This window comes from Bufo bufo, chromosome 10 (assembly GCF_905171765.1).
Source record: "Bufo bufo chromosome 10, aBufBuf1.1, whole genome shotgun sequence".
Taxonomy (NCBI): Eukaryota; Metazoa; Chordata; class Amphibia; order Anura; family Bufonidae; genus Bufo; species Bufo bufo.
The window spans coordinates 42,242,879-42,269,415 of NC_053398.1; the positions used below are offsets into that span (position 1 = coordinate 42,242,879).

Genomic DNA, 26,537 nt, shown 5'->3' on the forward strand with positions numbered 1-26,537 from the left:
AACCATACGGTCGTGTGAAAGAGGCCTAAGGCTGACACTCCGTCAACTTGTGACCTAAGAGGAGGGCTTTATGCACACAATTGCATCAAGCAAGGAGCCGCATTCGCTCACGTACATGTACGTGATAATACGGGAAGTGTTTAATACTGTTATATTTTAATAGTACAGGCATTTTCACTTGCGGCGATGCCCATGATGTTTACTTTTTTATTGTTTAAGTATTTTTATTTTGAGGAAAAGAGGGTGATTTGAACTTTTATATTCTTATATATTTTAAAAAAAAATTTAAAACTTTTTTTAAACTTTTTTTTAAAGTGACTATAACTGGCAATGATTAAACTGCCTAATGTGTTCATTTTTGGCTATATAGCCATCCCTGAGCACTTCATTTTCAATATAACAATACAGTGCTGCACGCGGCACCTGCTTCCGGCCTGCTCGGATGCCGTGGTCACATTTGACCACGGCATCTGAGGGGGGAAAATGTATGCGATCAGCCTTATGGCTAATCACATACAAGTGCCTCGGGTCTGCTGTTTTAAACATGTACAGCAGAGATCGTGAAGGGGTTAAATAACCTGCTCAGTTTTTTTGATATGGACATAGGCTGGTTGAGATGCTGTATGCGGTCCATCTGTAAGTGTCATGTGCCACTTGTGCAGGGGGTAGAGGACTAGAGGCTAAACTTACTCAGAGGCCCACCAGGGGATTTACTTGTGCCCCTGTGGGCCAGACCGAGCCTGACTGAGAAGTTGACAAATGAGGTTTCGTTAAAGGGGTTGTCCAGGAAGAAAATATCATTAGAAAGAGCTCCAAGGGATTAAAGGAATCCGTCACCAGGATGATCGCTATTGAAGTATCGTTATTTCCAGATTTGCCTTTGTTTCAGCAATAGATGTTTTCTATCTATTTGGTATGCAAATGAGCCAGTAAGGTGCCCAGAGGGGCGTAATTCTTGCAGGAAGGAGCCCAGGCACGCCCCCTGCCACAATGTGTCCACCTACCCCTCTTACATCACATTCAAGCCATAACTCTGCCCCCCCCCCTTTCCCTGCTCCCAGCATAAGCGCGGGCTTGGGCACTAGCAGGGGGCGTGTCTGGGCTCCTTCCTGCAAGAGTGACGCCCCTCTGGGCACCTTACTGGCTAATTTGCATACCAAATAAACTGGATTTTCGGAAGATAGAAAACATCTATTGCTGAAACAAAGGCAAATCTGGAAATAAGGTACTAAGTGCTATTAGGCCATGGTTTTACTTCACTAACGATTGTCCTGGTGACAGATTTCCTTTAAAAGCAAAGGAGAAATATTCACCATTCTAATACCCCCAGAGACCAGCTGTGGAGGCGGAGGGTGAGTATGCCTCCAGCATTCAAGCTTATGGCATTATGCCAGTCAGATCATGAAGTTCGGAGTGCATTTTGACTCCTCCAGCGATCTGTGGCCATCTCTGGTGTTTACATCCCAGAACATAACTCATGAGGGCGTGCCTGTAGAATCAGTTCTCTGCCTCTTCTTTCTCTCCCAGCTGGCGAATGGGTCCGTGATGCGGTGCAGAAATGGCCGGTGCCCGTATATTGCGGACCCACTGTTTGCGGGCTGCAAAACGGACACGGCCAGGCAACGGCCTTGTGTAGTATGAGTACTAAAACACAGCATTATTGCTGACATCACATCTACAGAGCGGGGTCCAGGAGAATGAGCAGAACACTACCCACAGAGGCAAGGCCATTGATGATGTTGTGTCGACAGGGCAGAGCCTTACAAGCCTTGCCATGCCTCAGATGTCGACGTGATGTCATTGGTATTGGGAACTAACACAGCGTAAAAGTCATATGACTGCGTGCAGGAGAACGGGCGTTACAGATAAACCATCATTCTCATAAAGCTTTGATAAAATGTAGCAAGAGCTTATGACAGAATAGACTCCTTCAGGCCATGTCTACACTGCGTGCAGAATTATTAGGCAAATGAGTATTTTGACCACATCATCCTCTTTATGCATGTTGTCTTACTCCAAGCTGTATAGGCTCGAAAGCCTACTACCAATTAAGCATATTAGGTTATGTGCATCTCTGTAATGAGAAGGGGTGTGGTCTAATGACATCAACACCCTATATCAGGTGTGCATAATTATTAGGCAACTTCCTTTCCTTTGGCAAAATGGGTCAAAAGAAGGACTTGACAGGCTCAGAAAAGTCAAAAATAGTGAGATATCTTGCAGAGGGATGCAGCACTCTTAAAATTGCAAAGCTTCTGAAGCGTGATCATCGAACAATTAAGCGTTTCATTCAAAATAGTCAACAGGGTCGCAATAAGCGTGTGGAAAAACCAAGGCGCAAAATAACTGCCCATGAACTGAGAAAGTCAAGCGTGCAGCTGCCAAGATGCCACTTGCCACCAGTTTGGCCATATTTCAGAGCTGCAACATCACTGGAGTGCCCAAAAGCACAAGGTGTGCAATACTCAGAGACATGGCCAAGGTAAGAAAGGCTGAAAGACGACCACCACTGAACAAGACACACAAGCTGAAACGTCAAGACTGGGCCAAGAAATATCTCAAGACTGATTTTTCTAAGGTTTTATGGACTGATGAAATGAGAGTGAGTCTTGATGGGCCAGATGGATGGGCCCGTGGCTGGATTAGTAAAGGGCAGAGAGCTCCAGTCCGACTCAGACGCCAGCAAGGTGGAGGTGGAGTACTAGTTTGGGCTGGTATCATCAAAGATGAGCTTGTGGGGCCTTTTCGGGTTGAGGATGGAGTCAAGCTCAACTCCCAGTCCTACTGCCAGTTTCTGGAAGACACCTTCTTCAAGTAGTGGTACAGGAAGAAGTCTGCATCCTTCAAGAAAAACATGATTTTCATGCAGGACAATGCTCCATCACACGCGTCCAAGTACTCCACAGCGTGGCTGGCAAGAAAGGGCATAAAAGAAGAAAATCTAATGACATGGCCTCCTTGTTCACCTGATCTGAACCCCATTGAGAACCTGTGGTCCATCATCAAATGTAAGATTTACAAGGAGGGAAAACAGTACACCTCTCTGAACAGTGTCTGGGAGGCTGTGGTTGCTGCTGTACGCAATGTTGATGGTGAACAGATCAAAACACTGACAGAATCCATGGATGGCAGGCTTTTGAGTGTCCTTGCAAAGAAAGGTGGCTATATTGGTCACTGATTTGTTTTTGTTTTGTTTTTGAATGTCAGAAATGTATATTTGTGAATGTTGAGATGTTATATTGGTTTCACTGGTAAAAATAAATAATTGAAATGGGTATATATTTGTTTTTTTTAAAGTTGCCTAATAATTATGCACAGTAATAGTCACCTGCACACACAGATATCCCCCTAAAATAGCTAAAACTAAAAACAAACTAAAAACTACTTCCAAAAATATTCAGCTTTGATATTAATGAGTTTTTTGGGTTCATTGAGAACATGGTTGTTGTTCAATAATAAAATTAATCCTCAAAAATACAACTTGCCTAATAATTCTGCACTCCCTGTATTGTATTACTGTTTCCTCATTTACATACCCTTCTCCAGATTCACAGAACATGGGTCCTCGTAACTGTTCTTGATATTGGGACAGTTGCTGTTACTCTTCCATGAATTAGCGAATGCGGCAGCGGTCCCTTCAGAGACCCCACTAATAACCTTAAAATCATCGCTCTGGATGTTGTTGAAGTTTCCACACAATCCTTTTAGGAAAGAAAAGAAAGTATAAATGTAGCAGATGCTCTATGGGTAGTTTTTTATTGGAAATTTATCAGACTTGACATATTTGACTTGACACTCACGTATTAAAATTGCACTTCTACAAATATATGACTATGGACGATTGGAGCAATAAGTGTAGTGTGAAGCGGTCTCCATACTATACATAATTTTCATTAAAAAAAATTGGTTAATGTATAGTAGAGGATCACTGGGAATGACTTAAAATGGCTGCAAACAATCCGTCCTAGAAGGTGACTAAGGCTGAGTTCACGTCAGACTTAATCCTTTCCGTTCTTCTGCTCCGGAAAGGACGGATTCGGCACATAACTGAGCCCAATGGACAACTTTTGTCTCCGCTTCAAAAATCTTTCTACAGTATGAGTGGAAACCTGACCCGATTAAAGTCTATGGGGTTCATAGGCTCAGTTCGGCTCACTTATGCACCAAATCCATAATGGAGCAGACAAACAGAAAGGCTAAACCCTGAAGTGAACTCAGCCTAAGGCCTCTTTCAGACGGGCGTTGCGGGAAAAGGTGCGGGTGCGTTACGGGAACACCCGCGATTTTTTTCGCGCGAGTGCAAAAGATTGTAATGCGTTTTGCACTCGCGTGTGAAAAATCGCGCATGTTTGGTACCCAAACCCGAACTTATTCACAGAAGTTCGGGCTTGGGATCGGTGTTCTGTAGATTGTGTTATTTTCCCTTATAACATGGTTATAAGGGAAAAGAATAGCATTCTGAATACAGAATGCATAGTAAAATAGCGCTGGAGGGGTTAAAAAAAAAAAATAATAATTTAACTCACCTTAAGCCACTTGATCGCGGCCCGGGATCTCCTTCTGTCTCCTTTGCTGAACAGGACCTGTGGTGAGCATTCATTACAGGAAAATGACCTGTGGTGACGTCACTCCGGTCATCACATGATCCATCACATGATCCATCACCATGATAAAAGATCATGTGATGGATCATGTGATGACCGGAGTGATGTCACCACAGGTCATTTTCCTGTAGTGAATGCTCACCACGGGTCCTGTTCAGCAAAGGAGACAGAAGGAGATGCCGGGCTTCGAGATCAAGTGGCTTAAGGTGAGTTACATTTTATTTATTTTTTTAACCCCTCCAGCGCTATTTTACTATGCATTCTGTATTCAGAATGCTATTATTTTCCCTTCTAACCATGTTATAAGGGAAAATAATAATGATCGGGTCTCCATCCCGATCGTCTCCTAGCAACCGTGCGTGAAAATCGCACCGCATCCGCACTTGCTTGCGGATGCTTGCGTTTTTCACGAAACCCCATTCATTTCTATGGGGCCTGTGTTACGTGAAAAACGCAGAATATAGAGCATGCTGCGATTTTCACGCAACGCACAAGTGATGCGTGAAAATCTCCGCTCATGTGAACAGCCCCATAGAAGTGAATGGGTCGGTATTCAGTGCGGGTGCAATGCGTTCAACTCACGCATCGCATCTGCGCGGATTACTCGCCCGTGTGAAAGGGGCCTAAGATGGGTTGCCTTTGTTTACAGAGCTGTGGGAAGAGGGGATAATAGTGCAGGGCCCCACTGCACTGCGCTCCGCCTCCTGCATATACACATCAAGAAACTTTGATCTCAGACTACTTAGACTGACTCCATACCAGATTGCTCTATTACTATCTATTGTAGAGCAGAAAGCCTGCTCTACAATAGATGACAATGATGTGATCCTGTATGCCATATGCAGTCAGGCTGAGCAGCCTGAGATCAAAGTTAATTTATGTGGAGTAAGGATTGATCAAATCGATTTGTATGAATTGATTCGTTCATTTTAATGAATTCTCTGTATGTGAGGGACTGTCCTTCTACAGATGATTCCCAACTGCAGATTAACATTGGCGCACATGGCCTTGTTCATGCACCTGCAAGTATCGGCGCATGTACAGATGATATGCCTACAAAAATGAATTGGTAATTGTTTAAATTTATTGATGCAGGTTTGTAAGGATATCATCTGCGCATGCGCTGATACCCGCTGTAAAGGCTCATGCACAAGATAACCAAGGCTGCAGAAGAAGTGCAGCCATGTTAATCTGCCGGCAAAGAGAGGGTCTAGAGCTGTGGGAATGCTTCCTCAAGTATAAATTTGTTCGGATGAGTTCTAGTGTAGAGCATGTGCAGAAGATGGATCGCCAGGTAGAGATGCCCCCATCCTCACACCCCTTCCCCTCCCCCTTACCTCGCTCTGCAAGTAGAGAAAACCCATTGCTGGATGGGATGGGTTGCTTGCAGACATTTTAATTCATTCCCAGAGAACGCCTTTAAGGGAATGTATCTCAACACAACAACCCAACTTCTGATCTCAGGTGACTGACTGATTGACTCACTATTATGTTTATAGAATCTCCTGACAATGAGCACTTATCGCTAGATCAATATAGCATTACATGGTGCTTTGATTTATCATAGTGAACACGAACAGAGGCCATCATCCAACAGTCCCTTTAAAGTGTTTGGCTAGGTATGAAAGTTAAAAAAGGCTTCAGTTACATAAAAGTATCTAAACTGTCAATCCAATATCATAAAGCCAAAAGGCATAATGCTAAGATTTAATCTAAAAATGAAATCTTACCGACAGTCTGACCATGATAGGATGGGCCAATAGTGACATACACCTGCATATCTGGTTTAACCTGGACTTGTACTACAGCATTAAATGTTGTGTGTATGTTTACGTAGAAAGATGTAGACCAGAAGGCTGTAATATTTGCTGTAAAAGAAAGTAAAATGTGACTGAGAAAAAACATAATACATATCTATTTATCTATTTATCTATATATCTATCTATTTATCTAATCTTCCCAACTTGTGCAGTTAGTGGTTTGGGAGAAACCATTGCCACCTTAAAAGCAGCTTCTTGCTGAGATAACGCATTTCATGACAATTACTGGTGGATTGTTACAGAGAGATGAGAGAGTTGTTCTGTCAGGGGACCATGAAGAAACGTATATGACATGATTGCTTAGGCAGGGTACTGGGTCTCTTTAAAGGCTACGCACACCTTCAGAGGCAATTTTTTTTTATGATTGCATTTTACTCATTTGTGGCTAAAATATTTTTTTCGATTGGCCTTTATTAAAAATATTGAGACGTTCCTATCACAAAGGGTTAACTGTATTTCTAGCTCTGTGACTGGTACTGTACTTTCACTTTGTGCCCATCTAATAAGCCTTATCTCCAAGCTACCAAGAGGTAAAAAAAAACACTTATTTAAGCCACATTCTTATCAGTAAGATAAGAACTGAGCTACAGTATAATGAGTGTTTAGAAAGTCAGAGAGCAGAAAATAAGGAGTCTGTCAGCTCCTGGTCTGATGGAAAAGACAGAAAATCCAAAGGGTGCTACTATAGTATCTCAGTGTCACGGATGAGGTAAAGGGGTAAGCAAACACCACACCGAAAACCAGGGGGGAAGGGAAAAGCCACTAGGCCTCAACGCTAGAGAAGGGAAAGGGTCACCACCTAAATAACCCTACTCCTGGCCCTGACTCCTAACCGTATGGGCACCACTTGAAGGTAGAAATGCCCATACACAGGAACCTGGAAGCACTGGAGACCCTGAGGAGCCCTAAAGATATTGACAGCGCTGAGACAACCCATTCCTTCCAAGATGAAGGAACAAGCGTCTCCCTGAGGCCTAAAAACAACAACCAAGGAGCAAAGACAAAATACAAACAAGCAAGACACTTAGCTTCTGTTGTAGAAGGATGAGCAGGAAACTCAGGGAGAACCACATTCCAGCTCTTTCCAAAACCAAATAAAGCAATCTACTGCATAGTCAGAAGGGTGGGGTTAGACAATAAATGGTAGAAGTGATGACCACTGTGCAACAGCTGAGACAAGGGAAGTGGTCATTAACCTTATTAACACTGAATAAAGAGAAATCAAGGAGGCTGTTAGATTCCTCCATGTTCAGCAAGTCTCCTTGAACTCCTGACATCAGTCACCTGAGGGACCGTGACACTCAGCTTTGTACAGAAAAATGGACTCCATATTTTTAATTAAGACCAATTAAAAATATATATTTTTAGCTTAAAATGAGTACAATGCAATAATTAAAAAAATGCCCCAAAGGGTTACATAGCCTTTAAAGGTACCAGTTGTGTATGGAGGATGGGGCACATTAAGACCCCTTGCAGACGAGCGTATGCGGATTAGGTCCGGATGCGTTGCGGATGTGTTCAGTAAAAATGCGCGATTTCACAAGCAAGTCCATTCAGTTTTGTTTGCGATCTCGTTAAGTTGTTACGTTTTTATTGTGCGGGTGCAATGCAATTTAATGCATTTTGCGCGCACGTGATAAAAAAACTCAATGTATACAAATAACATCTCTTAGCAACCATCTGTGAAAAACGCATCGCATCCGCATTTGTATATTTTACGCAGAAAAAAGCCTGCTATACAAAATATAGCTAAAAAAAACAACATTTTTAAAATAAGAAATGTGTGTATGTTTTTATATTTTACACACACAAATTCCACTATACTATTACTAAAACGAAAAAGTGTAGAGGGAGTTTGTATTGGTGTGTATTTAGTCTGCTATACTATTGCTAATACTAGTAATTATTGCTATAACGTTTGCATTTTTTTTTTCTGTATTTCTCTTTAAAAAAAAAAAAAAAAATATTTATTTATTACTTTTTATTTATTTTTAAGTGAATTACACATTAATGACAGTTAATTTTACAGCCAGCAGGTGGCGGTCTTATATAAGGAAAAGTGTTCCCTACCGTCTTTTACATTTAAAGGAAACCTGTCAGCTACAAAATGCACCATAAACCCCAAACATTAACTTATTGATGTTGTCATCATGTTTCTAAAGATGTTTTTGTCTTAGATGTCCGATGTGCAAGATCGCTGAAAAAGGACTTTTATTCCCCAGCAGGCCGTCTGTAAATGAGGTTCTTGAAGTCAAGCGGACAGTGGCTTTCTCGCTTGAAGTCAAGCTCACCGCGCCCACTTCCCCTTAGGGCTTATGCACACGAACATATTTTCTTTCCGTGTCCGTTCCGTTTTTTTTTGCCGACCATATGGAGAACTATTCATTTTAATTCCATTCCGCAAAAGAATAGAACATGTCCTATTATTGTCCGCATCACATACAAGGATAGGACTGTTCTATTATGGGCCAGCTGTTCCGTTCCGCAAAATACAGAATGCACATGGATGTCATCCGTATTTTTTGCTGATCTGTATTTTGCGGACCACAAAATACATACGGTCGTGTGCATGAGCCCTTAGTATTTGATTGACAGCCTTTGGTATAGTTTCGGGCGCGATTCCATCCTAGATTTTGCGCATGCGCCGTATGATTGCATTTCTTGTGCTTGCGCATTGATCCCTGCTGTTCTGTACCTGCAGGCACAGATTTAAGTGTGCGAGCACACCACAGAACATTGCCACATATGTATGTCACCCAAACTCACATGTATGTCACAAACTCAGATTGTAAAGCGCTGCCGATATGTTGGCACTATATAAATAAAGATTTTTATTGCAAGCATCTGCTTGCCACAGAGCTGGATTTGCTGAGATCAGAAAATAAAATACTGATATAATGAAAAAAAAAACAAAAGCAAAAAAATAACTCATAATTCTAATGAGGCGGAGAGAACTGAGAATATATATATATTTTTGCAACCTTGAAAAGTTATTATTAAAACTCACCAACTGAGATGGGCAGCTGAATTTGCATCCAGTTGAGGAAAATGACACCATTCTCTCTGATGGTAAGCACCTAATGATAAAAGGAGAATGTTCTTGGTTTTACAAAATCATGCAGTTAAAAAGTCATACGTTTTATAACAAGGCTAAGTTCACATCTGCGCTTGCCTTTCCGTCACATAACTGAGACAAACGAAGCCTACGGACCCTATAGACTATAATGGGATCAGTTAGGTTTCCATTCAGGGGATCTATTTTGTAGCGGAGACAAAAGTCCTGCATGCACTTGGCCAATTTAGAGCTAATTTTCTAATAGAACTGTATGATTTGGGTGCTTAAAGTACACTGTTCAAAAAAATAAAGGGAACACAAAAATAACACATCCTAGATCTGGGTTAATTAAATATTCTTCTGAAATACTTTGTTCTTTACATAGTTGAATGTGCTGACAACAAAATCACACAAAAATAAAAAAATGGAAATCAAATTTTTCAACCCATGGAGGTCTGGATTTGGAGTCACACTCAAAATTAAAGTGGAAAAACACACTACAGGCTGATCCAACTTTGATGTAATGTCCTTAAAACAAGTCAAAATGAGGCTCAGTAGTGTGTGTGGCCTCCACGTGCCTGTATGACCTCCCTACAACGCCTGTGCATGCTCCTGATGAGGTGGCAGATGGTCTCCGGAGGGATCTCCTCCCAGACCTGGACTAAAGCATCTGCCAACTCCTGGACAGTCTGTGGTGCAACGTGACGTTGGTGGATAGAGCAAGACATGATGTCCCAGATGTGCTCAATTGGATTCAGGTCTGGGGAACAGGCGGGCCAGTCCATAGCATCAATGCCTTCATCTTGTAGGAACTGCTGACACACTCCAGCCACATGAGGTCTAGCATTGTCTTGCATTAGGAGGAACCCAGGGCCAACCACACCAGCATATGGTCTCACAAGGGGTCTAAGGATCTCATCTCGGTACCTAATGGCAGTCAGGCTACCACTGGCGAGCACATGGAGGGCTGTGCGGCCCTCCAAAGAAATGCCACCCCACACCATTACTGACCCAATGCCAAACCGGTCATGCTGGAGGATGTTGCAGGCAGCAGAACGTTCTCCACGGCGTCTCCAGACTCTGTCACGTCTGTCACATGTGCTCAGTGTGAACCTGCTTTCATCTGTGAAGAGCACAGGGCGCCAGTGGCGAATTTGCAATCTTGGTGTTCTCTGGCAAATGCCAAACGTCCTGCACGGTGTTGGGCTGTAAGCACAACCCCCACCTGTGGACATCGGGCCCTCATATCATCCTCATGGAGTCTGTTTCTGACCGTTTGAGCAGACATATGCACATTTGTGGCCTGCTGGAGGTCATTTTGCAGGGCTCTGGCAGTGCTCCTCGAGTTCCTCCTTGCACAAAGGCGGAGGTAGCGGTCATGCTGCTGGGTTGTTGCCCACCTACTGCCTCCTCCACGTCTCCTGATGTACTGGCCTGTCTCCTGGTAGCGCCTCCATGCTCTGGACACTACGCTGACAGACACAGCAAACCTTTTTGCCACAGCTCGCATTGATGTGCCATCCTGGATAAACTGCACTACCTGAGCCACTTGTGTGGGTTGTAGACTCCGTCTCATGCTACCACTAGAGTGAAACCACCGCCAGCATTCAAAAGTGACCAAAACATCAGCCAGGAAGCATAGGAACTGAGAAGTGGTCTGTGGTTACCACCTGCAGAACCACTCCTTTATTAGGGGTGTCTTGCTAATTGCCTATAATTTCCACCTGTTGTCTATCCCATTTGCACAACAGCATGTGAAATTGATTGTCACTCAGTGTTGCTTCCTAAGTGGACAGTTTGATTTCACAGAAGTGTGATTGACTTGGAGTTACATTGTGTTGTTTAAGTGTTCCCTTTATTTTTTGAGCAGTGTATATTACAAAAAATGGTCAGTATCACTGCCCCTACACATAAAAAATTAAATAAAAAAAATCATTAAAATATATATAATAATAAATAATGAAATAAACAAATTTCCCTATGACTTTCAGTGCTCTTAGTGTTAAAGAGGTTGTGCAGCCATTACATATCCTCAGGATAGGTCATCAACACCTGATCTGTGGGGGTCCGACTCCTGACATCCCTGCTGATTAGCTGGTTAAATTAGAGGCTGTGCTTTGGCGAGCATTACTTCCTCTTCAAGATTACACTGCACACCGTCTCCAAAGTCTCAGAGGCGCATTGTAGTCACTTCAATGCAAAGAGCACTTGTAGTTACACGGCGCTGCCGCTTCAAGCAAGTCAACACACTGTGTAATCTTGAAGAGGAAGAGGAAGTAGCGCTGGCACAAGTGCCGCCTCCAAATCGAACCGTTGATCAGCGGGGGTGTCAAGAGTTGGACCCCAACAATTAAATATTCATGACCTATCCTGAGCATAGGTCATCAATATGTACTGACTGCAAAACCCCTTCAAGAGTTCCCTGATAATGGACATCAGTAATGTCACTTGATGGTAAAATAACCAGTGTGGAGGAGGGTGTAGAAGGGCTCCTTAAAGGGATACTATGGTTAGATAACAATTTGATTAATGGGGGTCCTACTGCCAGTACCCCCACCTGTCATAAGAATGGGGGACCCATACCTCGTGTAACCCCCCTGGAATGAAAGGAGCAGCTGGTTGGAAATGTGCACCGCCTCTCCATTAATTTCTATTGGAGCACCGAAGATAGCACTTGGCTATCATCGGCTCTTCCATAGAAATAAATAAAGACGCTCCATCCTTTTCATGGAGGGTCCACAGGGTACGCATCCCCAGTTCTAATGAATGGTGGGGTCCCAGGGGTAGGACCCCCAATAATCTAATAGTTATCCCCTATCCTATGGATAGGCGATAGTTTTCTCTAACCAGAACACCCCTTTTAATTAGTAGACAAAGGTTCAAGTTGGCTAAAGAACAAAAAAAAGAAAAGAAGAAACAAAGATCTCCATGAATGTCCCTAAGCACCAGTGTTATAAATGACTAACACTAAGGGCATAGCTCTGAAGGGAGGGGGGGAAAGGGCCTGGCATGAACACCTTCCTAGGTGCTATATATCAAAGGAGGGCCAGCCATTGACTTTGCCCTGGCTAAGATATTTAGATGCAGGGTTAGAACAGTAAAATGAATCTTTGCACCAGGAGAAGGAAAGCCTAGATCTGTGATCTTCACAGATTCACGGATAAATAGTTACCGTAGGTGCACTTAGATCTATGAAAATGATGTTATATTGCTATGCTCATTATTTTCAGTTATATTTCAGTATCTGACTGTGGCAGAGCAGGACCTAATATATTAATATGCTCCTTGTGCTTATGGAAAATCTATTTACTCAACTTGAAGCGCCTATTGTTCCATATTACAATTCTGCAGGCATGTCATCCCATGAGACCAATGGCGGATTAACATAGGGGTGTCCAGGTCGGCAACCCTGGGATTGGCATCGCTGGGGGGCCCAACCCGAACACCCACATAGTTCCCTCCCCTGCCACCGATTACCGCCATAGGCTTCAGGCCTAGTAGGCCTGAGTCCTATATGGTAGCATAATCCCGGCACAGTGCGTGATGACATCATCGTGCGCCTGCGCCAGGATGCAGGACAATAAAGATTGCGCACCTGCAGCCTGCCTCCCCATCCCGGACACAGGTATGTATAAGCTTTTAGTTTTTTTTAGTTTTTTTCTGTGTGTGCCAACTTTGCGGGGCAGATTATTACATGGGGGCAAATTACTTTATAGGGGGGCAGTGTGGGAGAAAATTACCTTATGAGGGCAGTGTGGGAGCAAATTATTTCATCGGAGGGCAGTCTGGGGAGAAATTACAATATGGGGCAGTGTGGGGGAAGTTACTATATGGGGCAGTGTGATGGAAATTACTGTATGGGGATAGTGTGGGGGAAATTATTATATGGGGAAGTGCGGGGGCATTTCTATTAGGAGACATTATTTTTTGGGACACTATACAGGCATTATTACCTGGAGCACAATATAGGGTGTTATTATTACTGGGGGCACTTTAGGGGACATTATAGCTGCTGTAGACACTATAGGGACCTTTGGGATAATTTATCAAACTGGTGTAAAGTAGAACTGGTTTAGTTACCCATAGCAACAGATTCCACCTTTCATTTTTGACAGCTCCTTTGGAAAATGAAAGGTGAAATCTGATTGGTTACCATGGGCAACTAAGCCAGTTCTACTTTACACCAGTTTGATAAATGACCCCAATTATGAGAAATCTAACATATCTGTGAAACCAACTCTGTAGAGATGAGATGCGGCTGAAAGAATTTGTCATAGTGGTCTGGGTTAAACGGAGGAGAAGAGGAAAGAGAAGATCTACATGACAGGAGATATCACTGGAAGTAAGAGGTAAATGGTGCTGTATTCCCCTATATGTAGAGCTGGCTCACTACTGTGACCTGCGTCTCATCTTCTCCTCCAAGTCATTTTTATCATAATCATATGTATTTTAAATTTGGCACCAAAAATTAAAATTTGTAGATGTCAACTGCAGTCCTATGTAACAGCTCACATAACACAATAGTTCTCTGTGTTATGTGGGATGTTACATAGGACTGCAGGTAACATCTATGATATCTGTACTCAGGGATGTACTGGGACAATAAAGTGGCCCTGGACTTCAGCCAGACCGGCCCACTTTATTTTTCCCAAACACACTCAAAAAAGGGGTTATGTCTCTTCAGCAAGTGGCATTTATCTTGTAGAGAAAGTTAATACAAGGCACTTACTAATGTATTGTGATTGTCCATATTGCTTCCTTTGCTGGCGGGAGTCATTTTTCCATCACATTATGCACTGCTCGTTTCCATGGTTTTGACCACCCTGTAATCCAGCAGCGGTGGTCGTGCTTGCACACTATAGGAGTAGCCGGGATTGTGGGAGTGCACATAGTTTGGTGCTTTTTTCGACCACCAATGCTGGATTACAGGGAGGTCGTAACCATGATGACGAGCCATGTATAATGTGCTGGGAGACATTTTGTCTCTATGGCACTATCTGCCCTAATAGTGATACAGTGCCCACATAGAGCACGATAGTGCCCTCCTATTCACAGAAAAATAGCGCATTTGTACCCATATAGTACCTACCTAGGTGCATAGAAAGTGCCATACTTTGGCTCTATGTCGGCACTGTATGACTGTGGCCAAAGTACTGTAGGTTTTCACTTTAGGTAGGTACTGTATGGCACCATAAGCAAGAAATACACCATTTATCTGTGCATAACATGGCGCTATCTGAGCACTGTATGACCGTGGGAAGACCTGGGCATACTATGCTCAGATAAGTTGTGTATTTAGTGTCTACAGTGCCCACAAAGTGCCATATCATACCTACCTAGAGCTAAAACGTGGGCAGAAAGTGCCATACTTTGCCTATAATAGTCTGTCTACACAAGTATGGCGCTTTCCGAGTATGGGTTCTATATGGCACTATGTGGGCACGACAGGCACTAAATGCGCCATTTATCTGTGGATAGTATGGCACTATCTGCCCACAATCATACAGTGCCCACATAGAACCAAATATCGCCGTACCGTACCCACACTATTATATGGCAGTGCCCAGAGCGCCATATGTTGACTATGTGGGCAGATAGTGCCCTACTATGCCCAGATAAATAGTGCCCTTAGTGACTGCAGTGCCACACTGTACCCACCTAGAGCCAATCTGTGCACAGAAAGTGCCATACTTTGTCCACAGTGACAAAGTGCCCTTTCTGTGCACAGTCTGGCACTGGCTCCAGGTAGGTATTCTACTACACGTGGGGGCACAGCGGCAGCGCTCATCTCTTTAGTAAAGAGTCTTTACTACGGTCTACCTTACATATTCAGCTCCCGCCTCCAGCCTCCAGTAACAAGTGCGGGCGGCAGCGCTCACTCACTGACGTCACGCGCCTGCGCCGCCTAGTGGGAGGAGCAGGCGTGTGACGTCAGTGAGTGAGCGCCGCCCCCACACTGCCTGCTGTTACTGGAGCTTTACGCCCCTGATGCCTGATTGCCTGGCGGCCCTGGCCGGCCCATAATTCGATCGGCCCACCGGGATTCTCCCGGTACTCCCGATGGCCAGTCCATCGCTGTCTGTACTCAGAGAGTTATGAGATGGTGGGGGTCCGACTCCTGGCATCCCCGCCAATCAGCTGTTTGAGGAGACCGAGATGTTCCAGTGAGCGCCGCAGCCTCTTTGCTCCTTACCAAGCACAGAGCTGTCAATTTGATATCACTGTGCTTGGTACTGCAGCTCAGCCCCAATCACTCGGATGGGACCAAGCTGGCTCTAGGCCACCTGAAAGATGAATGTGATGTCATATGGAGTAGGAAGAAACTGTGGCACTCACTAAGCTTTGCAGACTCTTCATACAGAAAAAAAAATTAAACTAAAATGAAGGGAGGGGCCCGAGGCCTATCATGCACTTAATCCGCCCCTGCACGAGACCCCTTTATATCGCAAGGCTTCTAGGGAAGCTTACCTCTGTAGTATGAAATATGATGGAGCGTGCCACATTTATCTTTCACATGGATTCTGAACGGCATATGGATGGACTTTTATGTATACTGCATGTGAACCATTTGTGCATTTGCTGGGGGGGGGGGCCCAATCAAAAATTTTCTGTGGGGCCCAGTCATTTCTAGTTACCCCACTGGGTTATAACAAATATAACCCTACACACTTAGTCTCAACTGCACTGTAAATAGCTTCCTTCCTTTACATATATACTGGTATTTCCTACAAATATAACACAGGAAGTATCTTGATGAAGCTGCTATTAGTGAAACATACTTCAAGGGTTTCTTGTGGACCAGGCTTTTTCCTGGCTCTCCCAGCCTGTTTAAAGGCTCTGTCACCAGGATCAACCATATAAAACCAGACATACTGCCTGGTAGGGCTCATCACGCTGATTAAAACTTTCTTTTTTCTGTATGCTAAACAGCTGCAGATATATCTATGTCTTTATTCATATGCAAATGAGCAATTGGAGCACCAGGAGTCGGCGTTGAATCATTTGAGAACTGCTTTGTAACACCCCTCTCTGCTCTGCACACTCCCCCCTCACCTTGATTGACAGGGCTATACATGCTGAGAAATAGCAAAAATGAAAAGTCAGTCCTGTGTCCCAACACGGACAATTACTTGCGTTGCTGCTGGTCCCGGAGTAGTGTGGTAGGTCGTGCACACCGGTAGATACAATATGAAGGGTTTTGGAACCGCGCTGCTCTGGACCGTGTCTCCCGATAAAAGTAGATGGCAGAGGGTGAGTCCCTTTTTCCCAGCACCCAAAGGATCCAATCCTCCACAGATCTCCTCTTCTAAGGGTTTCAAATGGGATAGGCAGAATAGTGAAGCACCCTTTGCAGTTTTTGGTTAAAAGGTTTTATTATACTCACAAGAGTTGGTAGACAAAAAGCATGTAATACAACATGTAATACAGGAACCTGACGTTCTGATATTTGTATTACATGCTTTTTGTCTACCAACTCTTGTGAGTATAATAAAACCTTTTAACCAAAAAACTGCAAAGGGTGCTTCACTATTCTGCCTATCCCATTTGAAACCCTTAGAAGAGGAGATCTGTGGAGGATTGGATCCTTTGGGTGCTGGGAAAAAGGGGCTCACCCTCTGCCATCTACTTTTATCGGGAGACACGGTCCAGAGCAGCGCGGTTCCAAAACCCTTCATACTATACATGCTGAGGACAGAGCTGTGTCTTAGCATCTACATATCATATACTCCATGTATTATAGATTCACCACACTGAGATCTGCTCAGAAAGCTAATATTCATATTACCGCTTCATTCACAAGCACAATATTGAAATGCCGCCTCCTCTCAATACGTGCCCCTGTACATAAAACGTTGCATGCATTTGTAAAATGAATGTCAATTTATTTCTTCACTTGTCAAAAAAAATGTGTTCTGAATTTACAATAATATAAATAATGCTGCTTTCTGTCAGAATCTTGTTAGGAAAACAGTGAATATACCTTATTGATAAAAGTTACTTACAGTTTCCCCCTTTTGTAAGACCAAAACCACATTTCTCAGGCAGGATTTTTTGTTACCGAATCCGCCGCATTTGCGTAGATCGGCAAGTATAGTGAAATCATCATGCTATTTAAAAAAGATTAGAAATAAAGGTATTAGTATTGTATTGCTCAAAAGACAGCAGAATAATGCTTGCACAGCAATATGAAACTTCTTATGAAATAGAATTTCACCAAAAAATTTATTAAACACTAACATACAAAACTCATGGGCTTTTGTAAAATACATTTAAAGTTTGATTTAACGAATATAGGCAACTATGGTTATTGCTCCAATATAATATTGTGATTAAAGTATTGTAGGTTTCTTATATACAAGCTATTATGCAGATCAATGTGTCGCTATGGCAACAGACTACAATCTCATGCACTATGTGCAGTCTGATTCTTCAGTTATTTGTTTATTCTTTTCTATGAGAACCCTCATTTTTCTAATCTACAAACTGTAGACGAAGGGACAAATAATTAATTGATCAGGTTCATATATGAAAGAGGTTGTATAGTACCTCAGACCTGGGGGTACTACTATGGCAAATGGTTTGTAATGCAATGTAATATAATGTCATGCTATACACTTTGTTCACCAGCAGATAGGGTACAGTTGACAGTGTTTAGCAAAGGGAATGGAACTTACCATCCCATTCCTCCCCTCTTGGTAGGAATGGGCTGGTCCTACTTCCTTCCAAGGAAGGGGCAGAGCTAGTTAGGGTAGTTATAGAAAGGAAGGCAAGGAGTGTGATCCATCTCCCGCTCCTCCAGGACATGTGGACCACAGAGGCGGCTCATCTAGGAGGACAATCACCCCAGAGAGCCTGCAAGGTAGTAGGCTACAAAAGATGTTTAAACTATGGCGTATTTGTGTCAGCAAAGTGATCAAGCAATCAAGCTATCAAGACTGCAAGGTGATGGGAAACATGTTAATACACCATCACCACAGTTCAGAACAGGCTTAGCTAGAAACCTGCATCATACTGTGAACATCTAGTGCCACAAGTGCTAGAGTACAGCCGTAGTGAAAGGAATCAGGAGAGAGACACTGTCAGCTAGCCAACTTCTAAGCATCATCTTCTGCCACATTGCCAGCCACCATACCTCATTATCTGGGAAAAGAGACTTGCACTTTGTATGAACTGCTGTTGGATGTGCTGCTATTTTTTATTTTTTATTTGGCAATTAGTAAAGAAATATGTCCTTTAGTTAGTTATTTTTTTGGTTGGATAAACCTTTAACCTTCAGGGCTGTTTGTCATGCACTATGCTACGCTTAAAAGCAGAGCAAGCAGAAAGTGTGATGACTCCCATTTAGGAGAATACCCGTAGAGACATACTGTGTACTCCCTAAACTAAAGAGCACCTGAATCTCTTTCAATTTGCATGTACTGTAGAACGCGGCATTGCAAGTGCCATTGTCTCTTTGCTGTGATATCAGCTTGAATACTTCTATGCAGCTGATTACACTGTCTCATAACCTCTGCTTCTTGACCTTGTGGTTTTCCATTATTCACTCTCTGTCCTCCTAGAGCCATAACTTTATATTTTTTTTAGTGATTGTTTTTTGATAGACAGATATTAATGGCACTATGTAATAATGCTTTTTTATAGTTATGTCTATGGAGCTGCGTATTTTAATTGTACAGGCGGTTTTGAAACAGCAAAAATTATCTTCTTTTTATTTAAATTGTTTATTTTTATTATTGGGGAAGGTGGATGCTTTGAACTTTTTTACTTATTTAAAAACTTTTTTATACTTGCTTGTCCTTCACATTGCTATGTATTAATATAATATCACATTGTACATTTTTAGTTTTTTTAAACTGCAATTAAATCCCTTTTTTATTGCTAATCAAAAATAAAGGAGTAAAAAAATATATATTGCTGTGTAAGGGATTTGCGGCATTTTCCTATGGTAAACTGCCATAGTGGCGGCCTATTTGTGACGGCCTCTTCGCATGCAAATGGTTAAGGTGAGGTTTGGTTCTTTTTTATCGCCATTTCAGAGAAAATTGATTTATTAATGTGAAGAGGAAATTTGGCTTCGTGGCAAATCAAATTTTTCCTGAAATTCGGATCGAAGTGCACTTTTGATACTTCGATTCATTCAACACTACTCAGGACTATAGCTATACACTGTGCTGCACGATAAAAGCAGAGGATGAGGAAAGTATGAAGATGACCCCAAATGAGGAGTATACCTCGGATAAGGTGTATCCTTCCTGGGGTACATGTACTGCAGGGTGAGAACCTGGACTGTAGATCACCCAGATTCCAAATGTTGATTTGAACATACCATTGTCTTTATGTTATAACACTACATTGGAGATTTTCCTGCAAAAGATTGAACTGCTTCTTAATATTTTACCTTAGCAAGTACATAGCTGCAATCCCCATTAAAACTGTAACGGAATCCATCAAAGCTACTAATATGTGATCCACCTTCAACTGAACAACTTCCTGTGCAGGAAAACTCTTCACACTTCCATTTTCCTTTGATACAAGTACTATGGAAAACATTACGGTATATAATTCAGTTTTTTCATACATAAAAATACATAAATAAATCATGAATAAATCATGAACATACATGGGAAGATTTATCATGAGAGAAATTTTTAGTCTGTTTCTCAGTAGTTTGGGTCGTTGTCTTCCAACAAGACAGCACAGGCTTGACTTTCGGACAACTCTGTGAATGTTCATGAGTGGCCCAGCCAGATCTTTGACTTGAACATTGAACCTAATCAACAATCTCTCTGAGAGACATGAAGATGGTTGTACACCGGCGGCCCCCATCCAAACCAACAGAGCTTGAGAGGATGTACAGAGGAGAATGGCAGAAAATCCCAAAATCCAGGAGTGAAAACTTGTGGCATCATTCCCAAGTAGATTGGTCGCTGCCAAAAGTGCTTCAACTAAGTCCTGAGTAAACCTGAACTTTTTTTTATTTCAGGGCAAGGCCACAATGTAAAAAAAAGTGAAAGGGTCTAAAGACTTTCCTAATGCAATATATATATATATATATTTGTCATTTGGCCAATTAACATGGGAATTCTGTATCTTTAGAAATATCAGATTCCAAGCACTGGCAATGGTAACTCAATTATGTTTTGTTCTTTCCATTACTGGCAGGACAAATAAAAAATCACTTGGTACTCTCATTGTCCATTAATTCAGGCATTGTTACATTGTTACAGTCATAAACATATCGATTGTCGTTACCATTCTCGGCATGGATTACTGAAAGAGGATCCTGGTGAGTAAATCTCACTGTTATAGACACAGTAACAATCCTCTTGGAGGATACAGCCTTTGTTATTTATGTCGTCAAGCACAGTTCCTAAGTAAAAAGACATGTTTTTATTAACAATCAGTAAGTGTTAGAACAAGGGTGAATGTGTGAACATTTAAAGAAAATATGCAGGACTTAAATATTTATGACTGATCTTCTGGATTGCAATTTGCAGGATTTGATTTTTGCTGTGAGTATAACCAAAACTGGGATTTTTGGGATCCATGAATTTTTGCATTTAGAGGCCTCTTTGAGTGTGCTAACAACAGCTTAATATATGGACTATTCTCAGTATATGGTAGGTCATCAATATCAAATTGGAAAGGGTATGACTCCTCACATCCTACTGATCAGATGGTGGAAGGGGCCTGTGACATTTATATGAGCACTTCGCCTCCTCCTTGGCCTATGACATCATGTTCATTATTCACATGGCCATTCTGCAGTCCATTCCAAATCAAGTGACTGAGACAGAGCTCAAATACCAAGTACAGCTGCTATACAATGTAGGCACTGTGTTCGGTATACTATAAAGAGGCCAAAGACTTCCTTTGAGCACCATGACTCCTTCAAATAACTTATAGTCAGTGGTGCTGGGAGTTGGAACCTCACTTATCTGATATTGATGATCTATCTTGACTATAAGTCACCAATACTTATGTCCTGGAGAACCTCTTTCAGTTATAGATCAGTAGCAGACAGGGGCGGACTGAGAACCCTCAGGGCCCCCGGGCAAAATAAATCAAGGGCCCCCTTACAGGCCCCACCCATGTTCTGCTGCAAGCCCCACCCTTGTCCCGCCTCCATGCCCCGCCTCCAGCCACACCTTACACAATCTTTAATAAGATTTCAAAGTTAAAGCGACACAAAAGGCACCCAGACCACTTCAGCTCATTGAAGTGGTCTGGGTACAGTGTCCCTTTTGCAAATCGAGCTGCAATGTTCTAGAGAAACTGCATTGTTTACGTTCCAGCAATAAGTCAGCCTCTAGTGGCTGGCAGCCACCTGAGGGCTTCCTGGAGTAAAACAGACCTTTGGTTCAATGCTTTCGTATGGGGTGATCTAATCTCAGCGTCCATTAGTGAGCCTTTGTTAGAAACAGTCCCCTCCACCTTGTACTTGTTCCACTGATCTGCAACTTGCGGGCTACGTGGGCATGAGTTCAGTCACTTCGGCGCGTGATCCCACGAGACCCGTGACCTACAGCGGCGGGTCTCGCGGGATCACGCGCTGCAGGACGGGATTGTGCACCGAAGTGACTGAACTCATGCCCGCGCAGCCCACAAGTAGCGGAACAATTACAAGAGGGGTGGGGAATAGCCAAATTAAAAAATATTTTGAACCAAAAGGTGTGCTTTTGGTGGGTTTTGAACTAATGGTGGTCTGTGGATGACACTGTTGTGGGGGCTCTGTGGATGGCACTGTTGTGGGGGCTCTGTGGATGGCACTGTTGTGGGGGCTCTGTGGGTGGCACTGTTGTGGGGGCTCTGTGGGTGGCACTGTTGTGGGGGCTCTGTGGATGGCACTGTTGTGGGGGCTCTGTGGATGGCACTGTTGTGGGGGCTCTGTTGATGGCACTGTTGTGGGGGCTCTGTGGGTGGCACTGTTGTGGGGGCTCTGTGGGTGGCACTGTTGTGGGGGCTCTGTGGGTGGCACTGTTGTGGGGGCTCTGTGGGTGGCACTGTTGTGGGGGCTCTGTGGGTGCCACTGTTGTGGGGGCTCTGTGGGTGGCACTGTTGGCGATAAAGTCTCAGTGGGTCCCCCTATACAGTGATAATTCTCTGAGGACAGAAAATATAGTAGATGTCCCCTGCAGTCCTATGTAACACCACAGATAACACAGTGATGGCTATCTGAGTACAGAAATTGTAGTAGTGTTACCTGCAGTCCTATGTAAAACTACAGATAACACTAGTGCTGATAATGTGGTAGTGTTACCTACGTCCTTAGGGTGCCTCCCTATTAGTGTTGAGCGAACTTGTGTTTTAAGTTCGGCGTCTAAAGTTCGGGTTCAGGTTATCAAAGTATCCCGTTATGGATTCTAAATTTCGTTATGGTCCGTGGTAGCAGAATCCATAACGGGATACTTTGATAATCCGAACCCGAACTTTAGATGCCGAACTTAAAACACAAGTTCGCTCAACACACTTCCCTATGTCTCTCCCACGGACTCCATGCTGGCGGCGCTGCCTCCTCCTTTTCTTCTTGCCCCGCACAGAATGTCTTGATGCATCTGCGTCAAGACATAGGAACACTGTGGGCATGGTGATGGTGACACACAGGGACAGAGAGCCACAGACACACACACGGAGAGCCACAGACACACATGGAGAGACACAGAGACACACACACACACATACATGGAGAGACACAGACAGACACACACACGGAGAGACACAGACAGACACACGGAGAGACACAGACAGACACAGAGACACAGACACACACACACACGGAGAGACACAGACACACACACACATGGAGAGACACAGACATACACACACACGGAGAGCCACAGACATACATACACACACACGGAGAGCCACAGACATACATACACACACACGGAGAGCCACAGAGACACACACACGGAGAGCCACGGACACACACACACGGAGAGCCACAGACACACACACACGGAGAGACACAGACACACACACACGGAGAGCCACAGACACACACACACGGAGAGACACAGACACACACACACGGAGAGACACAGACACACACACACGGAGAGACACAGACACACACACACGGAGAGACACAGACACACACACACGGAGAGCCACAGACACACACACACACGGAGAGCCACACACACAGGGACAGACTCTCACAGAGTACTGTAGACAGATCCCAGAAATCACAGAGAACATCTGGCTGAAAGAAAGAACCGAGCAGCTTCAGGTGGATCTCACCCTGGAAAAGCTTATGTTAGATGGAGACAGTCAGCAGGTTGTATGCAGGGCTCTCTGTGGGCTGACACACTGTAACACAGGTGCTGTAATGGAGGCACCAAGGTACAGAAGGGCTGGGACCACCACTAGGATGAGGTAAGGGGCAGGAGGACACACACAGTTGTGCTAATTAATGAACATACAAAACATAGGCCCCTTCTAGGACCAATCTAGGATACCCTAATAGGATAATTGACAACCCTTTAAAATATAAAAGTTGTTGGATCCCTGATGCCATTGGAGGTTAGGAGGTGCCAATTTCACTAAGAGGACAAAAGGGAATTTGATATATTTCAAGCAGTGTACATTCACAAAGAAACTCAGAAACTATAGACCAAGAAGGAAAGAAAATATTTATTTTAGACAAGCAAGTTTGAGCCTAGAGGATGACACAAATGAAGCCAAATGAACTATTACTTGTTCAAGTTAGGGCTCTTTCACACTTGAGTTCTTTTCTTCCGGCATAGAGTTCCGTCGTCGGGGCTCTATGCCGGAAGAATCCTGATCAGTTTTATCCTAATGCATTCTGAATGGAGAGAAATCCGTTCAGGAGGCATCAGGATGTCTTCAGTTCCGGACCGGAACGTTTTTTGGCCGGAGAAAATACTGCAGCATGCTGCGCTTTTTGCTCCGGCCAAAAATCCTGAACACTTGCCGCAAGGCCGGATACGGAATTAATGCCCATTTGAAAGGCATTGATCTGGATCCGGCCTTAAGCTAAACGTCGTTTCGGCGCATTACCGGATCCGACGTTTAGCTTTTTCGGAATGGTTACCATGGCTGCCGGGACGCTAAAGTCCTGGCAGCCATGGTAAAGTGTAGTGAGGAGCGGGGGAGCAGCATACTTACCGTCCGTGCGGCTCCCCGGGCGCTCCAGAGTGACGTCAGGGCTCCCCACGTGCATGGATCACGTGATCGCATGGACACGTCATCCATGCGCATGGGGCGCTCTGACGTCATTCTGGAGCGCCCCGGGAGCCGCACGGACTGTAAGTATACTGCTCCCCCGCTCCCCACTACTACTACGGCAACCAGGACTTTAATAGCGTCCTGGGTGCCATAGTAACACTGAACGCATTTTGAAGACGGATCCGTCTTCAAATGCTTTCAGTTCACTTGCGTTTTTCCGGATCCGGCGTGTAATTCCGGCAAATGGAGTACACGCCGGATCCGGACAACGCAAGTGTGAAAGAGGCCTTAAGATATATAAATAATTCTGTAGACCAATATTTTCCAACCTGTGGCTCTGAGGCTGCTGCTAAAACTCTGAGCATGTCCTGGCAGTCTTTGGTGGGCAAGAAATTCTGAAAGTTGTAGATCTGCAACATAGGTGGGGCCCTGGTCACAGACTTTACCTAGGGAATTTCACTTGACTTTGCCCATACAGCATCACAGGGTAGCGACAGCATCACAGGTCCTTTACCTCCTCCAGTTGCACAGCCTGTGAGCCTGACTCCTCCCACACAGGATCACATGGTCTTGACATCATCACAGGTCCTTTTCCTCCTCACGCTGAACAGCCAGCCCAGGAGACTGACTCCGCCCACGCAGGATCACGTGGTCGTGACATCATGAAAGGTCTTTTGGCCTCCTCCAACTAGAAAAAGCCTGTAATGTATGAGCTACTGGGAGGAATAGGTCACGTGACGAGGGGACGCGAAATAGGCGGTGAAAAAAAAACTCTTTAGCACAGCTGCGGCGGGCCCCTATCCTGGCCGGGCCCTCGGACCACGTCCGAAATGCCCGACCGGTCAGTCCGCCCCTGGTAGCAGATATGAAAATCTTCATTAGGGATTTTCAACTTCCAACAGCCTACAGTTCCTATAATGTTGTCGGCAGGCTCTTTCCTTTTCCTCCTTATCAGTCCTAAGCAATTATATCAGTTAGGCCATAAGTAGAAGCTTGGGAGGATTAAGGTGAAGGGGGAGGGGGGGGTACGACATAAGCTGAAGTGGACAGATGCCTTCTTGGCTCCTGGGTGCTGACCATGCCCCTACCATTACATTAGAAAAGGCCTGCCTACAAAAAAAACAAGAGTACATATGCATTTTAAAATGTAAAAAGGTGTATCAATTCAAGTTATTGGTGCACTAGATCTAATATATAATACCTTAAGCAGTAATGGAGAGTATTTTTGCAACAATAAGTATGCATTAAAGTTTGCATAAAGCTCCGTATCTTTGAAGTGCTGGAGAAAAGAATCACAATACAATACAAAAGAAAAATCTGTTTACCTGGAGTACAAAAGCAGCCATCAGTGCCATGGTCTTCACAAACCTCGGTTCTCTCTGTATTGGAACATGTATTGGGGCAAGGGGAGCCACATTCTTGGTATACCATATTAGGGGGGCATGGCTGGGCTGAAAACACAAAAAGACATCAGCTTTGGTTACAACAGGTAACGCAGCAAAAACAGTTTATTGAATATAGCAATTTTTTCATGCAATAGGCCCCGGGAGAAGAGATTGCAATCTTACAGTCTACTGAAATATGTTAAAGGGATTGTCTTGTTTATAAAACCCTCTTTCAAATACTCTATTAGGGAATTTTGGTTAATAGTACAAGTGAAAAGATAATGCAAAAGAGACTGAAGGACTTGGTATGTCCATACATTACATATGTCATCAATTGATAAATGATGTGTAACGCTTATTCTTCTGTGTAAGCAGATCTTCTGGTCGGCCCAGGCTCTGATACTATAGGGGCTCCGAAAGGCCAGAGACAAGAAAACATTTGGAGCGGCCTTTGGAGACAATAAATTGTCACTAGGGTCTA

At 43.7% G+C, this 26,537-nt stretch overlaps 1 protein-coding gene across 1 annotated transcript in view; it reads right to left on the bottom strand.

Moving 5' to 3' along the window:
• LOC120980019 (mucin-5AC-like) overlaps window positions 1-26,537 on the bottom strand; it is a 230,892-nt gene that overhangs the window by 162,881 nt on the left and 41,474 nt on the right. Inside the window, exons 9-15 of the mRNA XM_040408884.1 lie at window positions 25,997-26,122; window positions 20,733-20,850; window positions 19,879-20,017; window positions 17,483-17,587; window positions 9,432-9,501; window positions 6,335-6,472; window positions 3,537-3,701 (exon numbers count right to left, since the gene is read on the bottom strand). Coding sequence (XP_040264818.1) covers window positions 3,537-3,701; window positions 6,335-6,472; window positions 9,432-9,501; window positions 17,483-17,587; window positions 19,879-20,017; window positions 20,733-20,850; window positions 25,997-26,122 — 861 coding nt within the window. The remainder of the gene's footprint in view (window positions 1-3,536; window positions 3,702-6,334; window positions 6,473-9,431; window positions 9,502-17,482; window positions 17,588-19,878; window positions 20,018-20,732; window positions 20,851-25,996; window positions 26,123-26,537) is intronic.